The 12,440-nt window shown below is 46.3% G+C and overlaps 1 protein-coding gene across 3 annotated transcripts in view; it reads left to right on the top strand.

The window, feature by feature from the left end:
• Positions 1-3,385: 3,385 nt before the first annotated feature.
• Positions 3,386-12,440, top strand: part of FTCD (formimidoyltransferase cyclodeaminase) — a 36,908-nt gene continuing 27,853 nt past the window's right edge. For all 3 annotated transcript variants that reach the window (XM_090045099.1, XM_090045100.1, XM_090045101.1), the window contains exons 1-6: positions 3,386-3,533; positions 6,020-6,203; positions 7,085-7,213; positions 8,314-8,402; positions 10,437-10,616; positions 11,191-11,328. In XM_090045099.1, the coding sequence (XP_089901225.1) occupies positions 3,480-3,533; positions 6,020-6,203; positions 7,085-7,213; positions 8,314-8,402; positions 10,437-10,616; positions 11,191-11,328 (774 nt within the window). In that variant the 5' untranslated portion in view covers positions 3,386-3,479. The remainder of the gene's footprint in view (positions 3,534-6,019; positions 6,204-7,084; positions 7,214-8,313; positions 8,403-10,436; positions 10,617-11,190; positions 11,329-12,440) is intronic.

Raw genomic sequence — 12,440 nt, forward strand, 5'->3', positions numbered from 1 at the left:
GTTTCTGTTCCCTGAACCTCTGTTGTGTTACATTTTTGAACCAGTTTCTGATCACTTATATTGGTTTGCGTGTAATTTCTGTCCCTAGCCTGCATGGCTGGGGGTGGGGTGGGGTGGGCTGGGCTGTGTGTGTCTGTGTCAGTGTCCAGCACTGCGCTATGTCCATGTCTGTGCCTGCAGCCTGGACCTGCCATCACACCCCTCCACACAGCCCTAGCTCGGACCTGTGGGCAGGTCTCCCAAGGCTCGCCTACCTCGGGCAGCTCCAGGGCGCTGAAGCTTGGGTGCCAGGCACCAGAGGGCTGAGGAGGGGTGTGGGGCTTTCTATCTCTAACCCTCTCCTCAGCAGTGTCACCTACACCCAACCCACAGGGCTCCCCAGCCCTGCCAATGCCCCTCATTCCCAACCTGCAGCCCCCTCCCCCCCGCCCTGCTGGAGGGGGCACCAGTTGTCCTCAGCCCCCTGCAAGCTTTACTCACCCCAAAGGCCTTAGGAGGGAAAATGAGTCTGAGCCAAGCCCTGACTGACCCCCTCCCCCTGCCCCTCTGGACAGCACTGAGAGTTTCCTGCCCTTTTTGCAAGCAGCTCTTTCAGACTGCAATTCTGCCAGACTGCAGAGAGCTCTTTCCAAAATGTCCTGCTTAAAAGGGGAAAATCCATAGTTTTCTCCTTCAACAGGGAAAATCTGCATTTTTCGGCAGGAAACAGAAAACCTATAACCCTGCCACAGGGCATCTGCATAGCCTGACACTCATACCCAGCATGGCCATGTGCAAGTATTGAGTCATTCTTGTGATTAATTGCTTTAGTAATTCTCATGCTGCCAACAAATTACATGCACGTGCCACCTTCCCTTCACTCCTTGCCCACAAATAGCATGACTGAGCCCTCTTTCCTCCATCTGACCCCCTTGAGCCAAAGGCTTTAAATCAGGGAATCAGTGACCCACCCTGTCTTGAGGAGGTTCCAGTTTATTTTGTACATGGGATTCACAGTTGTTCCCAAACTGTCTGGCGAAATAACACATGGAGTAGAGGTGTTCCCACCCCCACTAAGCAGCTGAGGTTTCCTTTTCAAACATGCCTTCTGCCAGGATTAGTTCGATCCCTAGCATGATTCCCACCAGCAGTGTGGTAGTCCCCTTCCATTCCCTGTCCCTCTCTCAGGCTGCCAGTAACACTAGTGACCAAGGATGTGCAGGGGGTGAGAGAGCTTAGAGGACACACGGTCAAATCCCAGCTGCTGCAAATCCTCCTGACGCCATTCAAGTCATGGAGTGATATCGACTCTCAATATCTTTCATCATTCTGTTGATAAGGGTGATGGTAATTTCCAGGCACAGGATGCAAGTCTCTAGCATTATTATTATGCTGGACATAAGCTACTGTGCGTTACCACTGCCATCTCTCCATTTGCAGGTATCAAGGCAGCAGTCTCTGACAGACACTGGGGAATTAAATGAAACCAGCTCTACTTCTGCATGCTAACCATTTGTACTGCAGAGTCAAGATGAGGGGCCAGGAACCCAGTTTGTTTTATGGGCTACTGATGGTGCTGCAAGCCCCCAAACCTCCAAAGCCTAGGGGCCTGGAGCAATGTGCACAAACACGCATGGTTACACACAGACACGGACATGGACACGAAGCTTGTCTGTGGAAGTGTGAGTCTTTTTTTCAGTTCCAACTATGGTAGCTCTTTTTATTTTTTTGTTAATGTGTTCAGTGGGCCAGAAAGCTAGCTCAAGAAGTTAGCTCAGATGAGAAGTGCATGGCTGCTCTTCACTGCTGGAGTGCTCTAGGGATTTGGGAGCTGCACGTGTCAATCATTGTGGTTTTGCCAGCCCACTGGTTTTAAGTTAAAATTTTAGCTCCATTAAAGTTTTAGCTGGTGTTTTGTAATTTTTGGTAAAGGGCATGTTTGTGTTTATGTAACATGACCTTTTGGTTTGCTTCTTTCTTACTAAGGCCGTCTTTGCTCCTGTGAGCCCGTCTGCTGGGTGAGACTAAAGACTATCTCCATTGGTAAAGGGTACCTGGGCAGGACACTTTCTTTATTCATATGATTTCTAGCAACTACAGAGGATTTAACAGTAACATGGGCTGAGAATTTTGTCTTTTTTTTCTGGTGTTTCCTCACTTGTGGGGTGAAAAAAACAGGGTTGTGGTTCTGGGGAGGGCAATGCCCAGAGGAAACCCAGAGACCCCTGGGGCCTCCGCAGCAACACAAAGTATCTGCTTAGCAAGGAAAGCAGTCTGTCCCAGAAGGAGGTCAGAGGAAGGAAACTATTCCTGGTGTAATCCCTTCTCTCAAAATCCCAGATGAAGCTCTGGTCTAGAGCCAGCCAGGCAGCACTACCACTGTCCCATGTTGGTAGAGTTCTGCTTAGACAAAAAGAGCATCAGAGAGTCCACTGCACAAGTTCATCTTAGGAAGGCAAGAGCTCGCATGCGGGTGGCAACAGAGTGGAGTCAGAAATGGGGCACACATGTCTACTATCTCATTCATTTTTTTTACGTGGAGGCATCTAGTTTTGGTTATTCTTAGCAGCAGCATCAGATCATCATTGCTGCCTCCACCTCCTAGCCAGGCCAGAGGAAATGCAATATTTCCTCAGGGATGTAGCCAACTATGTCAGGACAAGATTGCTCCAACAACAGGTCTACCTGTTAGCAGAATATCACTTGCATGTCCCAACAACCCCCCACCTATTTGCAGGAGATGGTCAACACAAATCCATCCAACACTATCTGTTCCTCTCAGGCTGTGTTTTAATACTAGGCTGCCCTCTTTCCCAGCAACAAGTCCAAGTGCTGCACGCCTAATTTATTGATGAGGACAAGAGTTGGCTTGAGCGCGTGGCTTTTAGATCCTTTGTCTGCCTGTGTCAAGCACGGTAAAACAGTGACCCCCTGAAACAGCAGTCTGCCCAAGCTGACTGATCCATGAGAAATGGGAGCTGACAGCCTGGGAACTGGGGTATGTTTATCTTTATGGTGACAAGAATATAAAGCTGAACTTAATCTACGTTTTGGAACAACTGCTGCTTTGGCTGATAATTATTGGCTGCTATTGATAAGACCTAAATAGTGAGCAACCAGACAGAAGAGAGACCATGTTGTTACAAAGTAAGATTTAGTGGCTGCAGTAGGTGGCAGGGAACGATGTCAGTGGTGTCATGCCTGTTTGGCTTCAGAATATCTGACAGAGCAGCTAGGAGCAGTAGATTAGAAACCGAGCAGAAGGACCAGCTGTGCCATCCTGCCAGAGTCTCTGATTTGTTTAATCAAAAACCTTTCCTTCCACTGTCTGCTGGCTAGAGCAGTTAATGAGAAACCCTGGAGATTGGGAAAGACCACTGGTCTGCACTATAAAGGCTCCTGCCCTTCTGGTCACCTCTCTCCAGGCAGAAAAGGCAGCTCAAACCACCGTGTGTTCCCTATACTAAACAGACCAGGTGCAGCCTGGGATCCCTGGCACAATGTCCAAACTGGTGGAGTGTGTCCCCAACTTTTCTGAGGGGAATAACAAAGAGGTAAGGGCCATGAAGTCTCTGTCTCTGAAGCTACTCACTTAGTGTTGATAAACCATGGGTGGGGGGTCTTTGGGTTTTTGTCCAGCAGCCCTGGTCGCTGCTTTGCACTGGCTGTCTATGCAACTGGTGGACATGTGGGTTAGGGTTAACCTGTGGAGTACTTATGGACTGACCTGTGTTTTGTATGACCTAGTGGGATTTCCTTTCACACATGACTCATCCATTGCTTGTGAGATTGATTCTGCTCCCATTCACTTAAATGGCAAAACTTGCCTAATTCCACAGGGGTGGAGGATGCTTCAGGAAAGCCTTTTCAAGTCTCCCCCTGTCCTCCCCCACCAGTTCCTTTTTACTCCAACAGACAGTGGCAATGGCTTGGATCTCACATAGTCCACTATGGTGCTCTTTCTTTGGGATCATATGGCACCTGCATGCTCTGAAGCAAGGACTTTGAATTTGGCCTGATTGTAGTCATTGTAGCAGGGCTGTGTCTGTTGCTATCCCCATAAACATTTGCTTCAACTTGGACAAATTACAAACTTAAGGAAAAAATGCAGCTTGAGTGTGCTTAGTAGAGTCTTGCTAGAACCTTGTAGCTAAATTCCCTGAAGATGCTATGTGAACTAGCATGCTCCAGCCTGAGGCTGATTAGGACCTTCCCTGCTCTTGCAGCTCTGGGCACAGTGGGCAGTTATATTGTGGGAGTAGACCCTGCGGGGACTGACAGCAAGTCTTCTGTCTCTCCTGTGCTGTCAATGATGGCCAGTGGCCCTAAGTGGAAGGAAGGAGGAAGTCCTTTGAACTGAATGTAGAGGGGGACTGAGTGTAGACACAAGTGGGATGGGGAACACTTTGGCTCAGTAAGTTTGGGGGGGCATGGTGGCCCCTGCTGACTGCAGCTGTGGCAGTGTGGTACAGGGAAAGGTGTCTCTCCTGTAGGCAAGTCCCAGGCGATGTGTGCTTTACAGCATAGAAGTATCTTCTTAAATTCAAACCAGAAGCCAAGTAGCTTCCATCTGCAGGCCTGGGCTGCAACCAAGAAGCACACTACATATTAGGTGGTACTGTAGTTTTTTTTCTATCTGCTCTCATTAGTGTTTACTTAGACTCTGAGGGCTTCAGGGGAGGGACTTTTTGTCTGGGTTAGTACAGGGCTTTCTGATAAGTCATCCAGAATCATTCATGAGGATGATTTTTTGTTTGTAGAACTTGTTCCTGCACAATGGGAAAGTTATCAGTGGCAGTGGTAGAGCAATGTTGTAACTGTGGTAGTCCAGAAATTATGTGAGAGGCAAGGCTTCTTTAGGGTAATATCTTTTATTGGACTAACTTTATAGTTGGGGTGGGGTTAGACAAGTTTTCACATGCAAGAAATTCTTCCTTGGGTGTTGAATTCTTGCATTTGAAAGCTTGTCTAACTATCCCAGTTCATAGTTTCATAGAGTTAGTAGGGTCAGAAGGGACCTGAGCAGATCATCAAGGCCGACCTCCTGCCATGGCAGGACAGAGTACTGGGGTCAAACCACCCCAGCAAGGTGATTGTCAAGCCTTGTCTTAAAGACCCCCAGGGTAGGAGCCAGCACCACTTCTCTTGGAAGTTGGTTCCAGATCCTAGCCGCCCTGACCGTGAAGTAGCGCCTCCTGATGTCTAATCTGAATTTACTTTCTGCCGGCTTGTGACCATTATCTCTAGTCACTCCTGGTAGTGCTCGCGGGGAACAGGGACTCCCCCAATGCCTGCTGGTCCCCTCTGACTAGTTTGTAACAGGCCACAATTATGCAGCTGGTCCAACTCTAAGCAATCTTTGCCCTCTAGCAAAAGTTATCGGTGTATTTCTAAGTAATCGAGGAGAAATAAATAACTGAATTGTTTCATAAACTTACATAAAAATACTGGTATATGGTTGTTACCCTTTGCAAAGAGTTTATTGACAGATATGTTAATGAAACACCATTAACCATGTCATATTTAGGATACAGTTTCATTCTAAACCTTTCCATCAAATATGCTGGCATTTGTCCATTATTCTGTATTGCTATACATCATCTGCAGTCATTTTGCTAAGCGCGACATATTGCGTACTGGCCATATAAATATCTTTGGAAGATGGTCATATGGTACAATACATAGTACTAGAGGTAAACTAGACTACAAAATGAGGCACTTGCAAGAAGGGCCTGCTTGGGTACAGTTGCAAATTGTAATGAAGAAGGCACTTTTCAGCCTTGGCTGTCAGTTATTTGAAGATTAGTGGTTACCTCTCGGCTGAGATTTTTCCTGTTACCTTCTTGTAGTTGCATTGAAGCATTAACATGTATTGAATCAATCCTGCTTTGTCTCTTTTCCTTAGCAGAGGGGTCTTCCCATTGAAGAGAACTGCTAAGGCCCTCACCATGTCGCTGATAGCCTGATAGGCAGGGTTTGCTATGTTCTAGTGCTATGGGTACTGCTGTGAATTCCCTCATTAGATTGTGGTCTCCTGCAGGTGATAGATGCCATTAGTGAGGCCATCTCTCAGACACAGGGCTGTGTCCTGCTGGATGTGGATGCTGGCCCCTCTACCAACCGAACAGTCTATACATTTGTGGGGACTCCAGAAGATGTTGTCGAGGGTGCTCTGCGGGCAGCCAGAGTGGCTTTTCAGCTCATTGACATGAGCAGACACAAAGGTGATCATTCTGGGTTGGGGTGGGAGGCAATTGCAAGTCTAGTCACTCAGCATCCTGCTGCACGTCAAAGCTATTTCGCCATTTTGGCAGAGTCCATATATATCAGCAGAGCCCAGGCAACCAATATATGTACAGCCTTGAGTCCTGACATGTGCAGTAACCATGGTACATCCATGTAAGTAGAACATCTTATGAGCTCACAGGCACAGACAAGCAACCAACAACCTCTTCAGGCTGCTGGTACCTTCACAGCTATCTGCAGGTATGTCTACATTCTTCTGGTCCAGGGTGTAGTAGCCATAAATGCATGCAATCTTTGAGAGGGACCATGTGGCTGGCAGTGTCTCCTGGGCCTACTGACCATGGAGCCATTTTACATCTCCCCAACCCCCCCGCCATGCCCTGCTGACATCTCAAACTAGTTTAACAGGCTGACTGCTGCGGCTTCCTCTTTAGGTACAGCTAGATTTTAAAAGCCCAACTAGAAAGGAGCTTCTGTCCAGGCATTGTGTGAGCTCATGTCTCTTGTAGTGAAGAAGTGAAGGCAGACAGCTGGTGCTGACTGTAATGTGAAGGGTTCTGCTTCTCTCTGCACTTGCAGTTGCTTGCTTTCAGGCTGGAATAAATACTGGGGCAGGTTTAGCCAATTCAGGTGGTTTAATCAGTTATTTCTCTTATGTTAGTGACCTGGAAGCAAGAGGGGAGTAGCTTAGTCCTGAAAGTCCAGATGGATAAATGAAGATACCATAGTTAAATGAAGATACCACCTTAGTTAAATGCCTTAGATAAACACCTATTCTCTCTGCTCCCCCTCCTCTGTCCTGCCTCCGCCCCACTCAGGCCTCTGGGCACTTCCCTGAAATGCTGTTCCCCTCTTCTAGGTGAACATCCCCGGATGGGTAGCCTGGATGTCTGCCCTTTTGTGCCAGTGATGAATGTCACCATGGAAGACTGTATTCACTGTGCCAATCTGTTTGGGAAGCAACTGTCCACAGAGCTTGGGGTACCTGGTGAGTTGGTGGTGAGGAAGTGAGAGAGTTCTCTATGTGGAAACTTCTTTTCTGACCTCTTATGTGGGTCCCTTCCTTAATCCCTCATCCAGATAGATGTCACACATTGGTCTATGCTAATGTTATAAAAATATATATTTTTTAAGGGATGATTTGGGAGAAAATGTCTCATTAATGTATTCCCCAGAAGGAAATGCATGAGCTATTAAATCCTTTGTATGAGGAAAATGAGGGGCAAATCATTCACAAATGTCACTAGAGGTTCTGGGAGCCCATCCCGCAGACAGCTGGAAAGGTGGGGGAAGGCAACGTGACTTCCAGAGGCTGGATGCCTGGCATGTTGAGAAGATCAGTTTGCTTTATGGGGTCACCAGCTGGGGATCCAGACACTGAGGACTCGATTCTCAGTTGTCATTTCTGAAACTTAAAGTGCTACTTACCAAGGAATCAAGGGAACATCTAGTCATAAAACAGGCAGCACTCTCTTGGGTAATCTCGGGTTTTATGGATAACATTGCATGTGGTAAAGGAAGCTCATGCCTTGGCAGGTAAATGAAGGAACAGCTGATTTATATCAATACCAATGCTGCTCAAGTTGATGTATATATAGGTAGATCTACATGCATCTGTATATGTATGTGTAGATATAGACTATGTATGTGTTATCTGGGATATCCAGGCCTATAGAGACGTTGTTGCTCACTTAGTAACCTACAGCTTCCTTTTTTATTTTTATTTTTGAAAGCCCCGAAGTTCTTCTTTAGGCTATATGAGGTTTCCCCTGGAGTGAAAACTGGAGTCCATCACATCAGTGCATAATACTATAGCCAGCCAGTATTTGAGCTTGAGGGCAGCCACTCAGCCCTTTTTCATTCCATGAATGAGGAATAACTTGTGTCTTCACTCAGCGTGGGGCCTATGAGTGTTGAAGGGTCCCATGTATCCAAGTTGTAGTTTCATTGGTTTAGAGGAAAAAGCAATCAGGACTCATGGTAGAGGTGATATCTTTTATTAGACCAAATAGATTTTTGTAAAAAAACCCCAAAGAACAAAAAAACAAGCATGCTACTTATCTGTCTCTCATGCATCTCTTCTTACAGTGTACCTGTATGGAGAAGCAGCACGGAAGGAGAGCAGGAAGTCTCTGCCTGCAGTCCGAGCTGGGGAATACGAAGCACTCCCTGAAAAGGTAAAATTCTTTGTAGTATTTGGGAATGGCAGTTGTGCTGCTTGTGTTGTGTTGGGAGGTCCTGACCCTTCTCTTACTGGAGTGAAAGGTCCTTTCTGCTTGCTTTACTGTCTCAGAGGCTGATTAAGGGTTGAGCTGGTCTCCAGCCAGATTTGAGCTGGTCTTGAGTGTCCTGGATCTGTCCGTGTCTGCGGATGGGAGGCTTAACTAGCTAAGAACATAGTGAGAGGGACAGGGCAGTTGGCTGAGCTGAGTTTATCATCCTGGACAGAAAGCTTGGCAAGAGTGAGAGGCATCTTCTTCCTCCACCCTTGTTAGAACATTAACTGGAGACTTTGACACCTGCGTATGAGTGTCTTTTTCCACTTTGCTCCAAAAATGGACAAATGACTTTAGGTGGTCGTGAATAAGAGAGACTTTTCCCTTAATCCTTGCTGATTCCCTTGGGGAAGGGACTGTGCCACTGCAAAGGACTTTGTATGGGGTCAGAACTTGGTTAATGATGATAAACATTCATGGTAACTTTCTTTTTCCACTTCTGGTTGAGGGAGCGGTAGGGAAAAGCCCGTCATGATTAGGAAACTAACCTCACACTGCTGCAGCTGCAGGCTCAGAAGCCTCTGCTCTTGGGTCCCCCTTACCATCAAAAACATGGGGCAGTCTCAGGGTGATCTATATGATGGCTCTGGGACTCTGGAACATGCTCTCTGCTTTGGCCTGTGGTAGCTCAGTTTTAATGACTAGGGGCATGCAGCAGTAAAACAGAATTTGATGGGGACTTGAGAAAGGTTGTGGATTGTATCCTAGGGGATGAAGTGATAGAAAAGAGTTTCTGTTGATGACTGACTGAGATGCCACCAAACTGATCTCCCATGCACTTTAGAAAATCCCATTAGATGCCTACATGCATTTTAGGCATCTAAACGCTTCTAGTTCCTAGATCCTTAGATAGACATCTTCTTAGTTATTTTAACATCAAATTTAAATTAAAAAAATATTGTTTATAAACAACACTGGATAAATCAGAAGTGTTTTATTTTTCAAAGAATAATGCAAGTTCTCAGAAACATGTGATAAGCCCCAACTGCATTAAAAATCATATATTGCTTGTAGTGGGTCTTAGAAGTCTAAAGTGTTAGGAAGAGTGAAATCCTTTGACCTGCTTTATCTAAAAGTTGATTATTAACTACTTTCCCAGAGGTTTATTTACCTAATTGCAGTGCCTGGAATTAGCATTAAGGGGCAGGATAATCATCCCTGTTACAATATGACTGCTTTTGGAGGATGGCTGGTAACAATTCTGAACAGAGCTAAAGCCTGTCTATGGTAGCGACATGCAGTACAGCCAGCGCACAGCCAACATGTGCTCTTGGGCATTGCTGTCTGAATTGGGATTACAGCCCTGTAACTGACATTTTGGTTCATTGATCATGCTGATTTATTTTTTGATTATTAGTCCAAATGCTAAGCTTCTTTTGGGATTCAAACCTTTTAAAGGTTATAATTAAAAAAAAATAGAAGCAAATTTTGCAACAAAAATGTCTCACGATAGAAAAAATCAAAATGTTTTACATATTCTGGGGTTTTTTTTCTTTTGCCTGCATAATTTGGTAAAATCAGGAAGAATTCATTACATGTTTCAGTGTTCTTTATTTTTCAAAATAATGTGAACTTCCAGCAAGGCACCTTTAATGAATGTAACCATCTTTCAAGAGTTATTTTATTTTAGAAGAATGTACTTGCCTGGTGTTGCACTGCATGTGCACCAATATGTGTGTCTGAATCAGAAAGCTTATTGATGGATCCACAGTGCTGCTCTAAGGCAACTATGTTACAGCCCTACTGAAGTTTAGCAGGTGCAGAGCAGGCATACTGTGTGCTTCCTGCAGTGCTATGGAGGCATTGGGTAGAGACTGTGAGCTGGCATCAGCTCTTTGGTGTGAGGAGCCACCACAAACAGAACTGGCTGACTGTAAAACAGTGAGGAGTTTTGTTTCAGTGAATCACATTTTCTTTCTTTTCTTTGATTCCAAGCTGAAGAAGGCTGAGTGGGCTCCTGATTTCGGCTCTCCAACCTTTGTGCCAAAATGGGGGGCCACAGTAACTGGGGCCCGCAAGTTCCTCATTGCATACAACATCAACCTGCTATGTACGAAGGAGCTGGCCCATCGTATTGCTCTCAACATCCGGGAGCAAGGCCGTGCACAGCACCAGGTACTTCCATCCCACTCTTCAGAGCAGGTAGGACTAGGACAGTCCCTTGAAGGACAGAGAAAAAATAATTCCACCTCCTCTCCCACCCCCTGAGCCCATATTCCTCTTGCCATAGTTGTTCATATTGGAATAGTTTATCCTACATGTGATGGGACCACTGATTCAAGCAGCACTTGGGCATGTCTGAGTTCAGCTGGGGTGACCCTCCACCCAGCTCTACAGTCTTTGGGCTGTAAGATCCTCCAGGCAGAGAACTCCATAGGTTTGAAAGGCCTCAGGCATACCTATCAAGCAGAAGGAGATGGGGTGAGGGAAGAGTCCCATAGCATTGTATCTCTAGAGATAAATGCATTGCTTTATCCTTTTTAAAGGTGAGCAATTCTATCCTTGTTACTTTTCCTCCATGAGCAACCCCTTATTTTAGAAACTGTGAAGAGCATCCCAAGCCATCTGCAGAAAGCTGCACTTGTTGCATCTCATACTGGACTGGCTGTTCTGGAGAGGAAAGCTTAATCCAAAAGCACATCTAGGCTAAATTAGTCACTGGAGTTTGAAGCATGGTTGTTTTTTACAGCCTGGGCGCTTGAAGAAGGTCCAAGGCTTGGGCTGGTATTTGGATGAGGAGAATATTGCCCAGGTCTCAACAAACCTGCTCGATTTTGAGACCACAGCCCTCCACACTGTCTATGAGGAAGTCTGCAAAGATGCCCAGGTGAGCTGCACAGGTGTGAAGCAAATGTCCAGAAGTTTTAACCAGCGCAGCCATCTCCCTACAGGGAAATATGCTGTCAGTCAAAATGTCTGATTCACATGGAGCAGGTTAAAGTCTTCATGCATCTGCCATAAAGCCTTATTGTGTAGTAGTGCGTGGGGGGTGGTAAAAGTATAGGAATACACTGTGAGCTATCTGTTACCCCCTGTGCTTGTAAGGACATAGGGACACATGCCTTGTGAGATCTGTGGCACTCTGAGGCACCCAAGAGGTTACATATCCCCCTAAGGGCTGGCAACTACGTGGCATAGAAGGGGCATGGCCAAGTTTGCCAACATGAGTTTCACTTCCATGAGATGAGATGGGGTGCTTCACTTACCAGCTCGGGGCAATGGTGGCCTAGCTTGCACTGGTGCCATGCTCTCACAGAGTGGTGACCCACAAGACCTACACCCAGTTCCCCAAGGGCAGTTTCTTGAAGCCCAGTGCATAATTTAGGAGTGCTGAAAGCAGAATGAATTGTTCTCGAATAGAAACCAGCTCCTGCCCTCCCCACCTCCGAGGAACCCTCCTGGCAGGGAAGCACTGCAGGAATGGGATTCTGGTAGGCTCCTCAGGGTGGGGGATGAATTGGTTAGGACTGCCCCACTCTGTGCTGAGGGGCTCTGGGCAAGTCCACAGTTTGTGTCCATGCATGAAACACCACCATGACCAGAGTATTTCAGCACCTGTGCCCTCCCTCCCACTATCCTTACATAGAGAGAAGGTTACTAGGTTCCCTGGGAGAGACAGTACCTGTGAGTAAGTGAGCTGTGCAGCAGAGGCTGGAGACGGCATATTTCAGTGAAGTGATAAGCAAAAGGCTTCAAGGCTGTGGCTGTGCTCCTGAATGAGGAAGGTCCTTCCTTGTTCAGCAGCTGTGCTGTACTCGGGAAAGGGGATGGGGCTAAGTTCGCACCAGGGATCCTGTTTTTTTCTGTGTAAAAATCCAAATTCTCTGATTAAAAAAAAATCTCAAATTCTCTTCTTAAAAACCCCCAAATCCACATTTTTCCACGTTTAAAATGAAATGCCACTGTATAGCTAGAACTGTATAAATATAGAACTAGATA

The sequence above is a fragment of the Crocodylus siamensis genome, chromosome 4 (assembly GCF_052110815.1).
Source record: "Crocodylus siamensis isolate JL-2025a chromosome 4, ASM5211081v1, whole genome shotgun sequence".
Taxonomy (NCBI): Eukaryota; Metazoa; Chordata; order Crocodylia; family Crocodylidae; genus Crocodylus; species Crocodylus siamensis.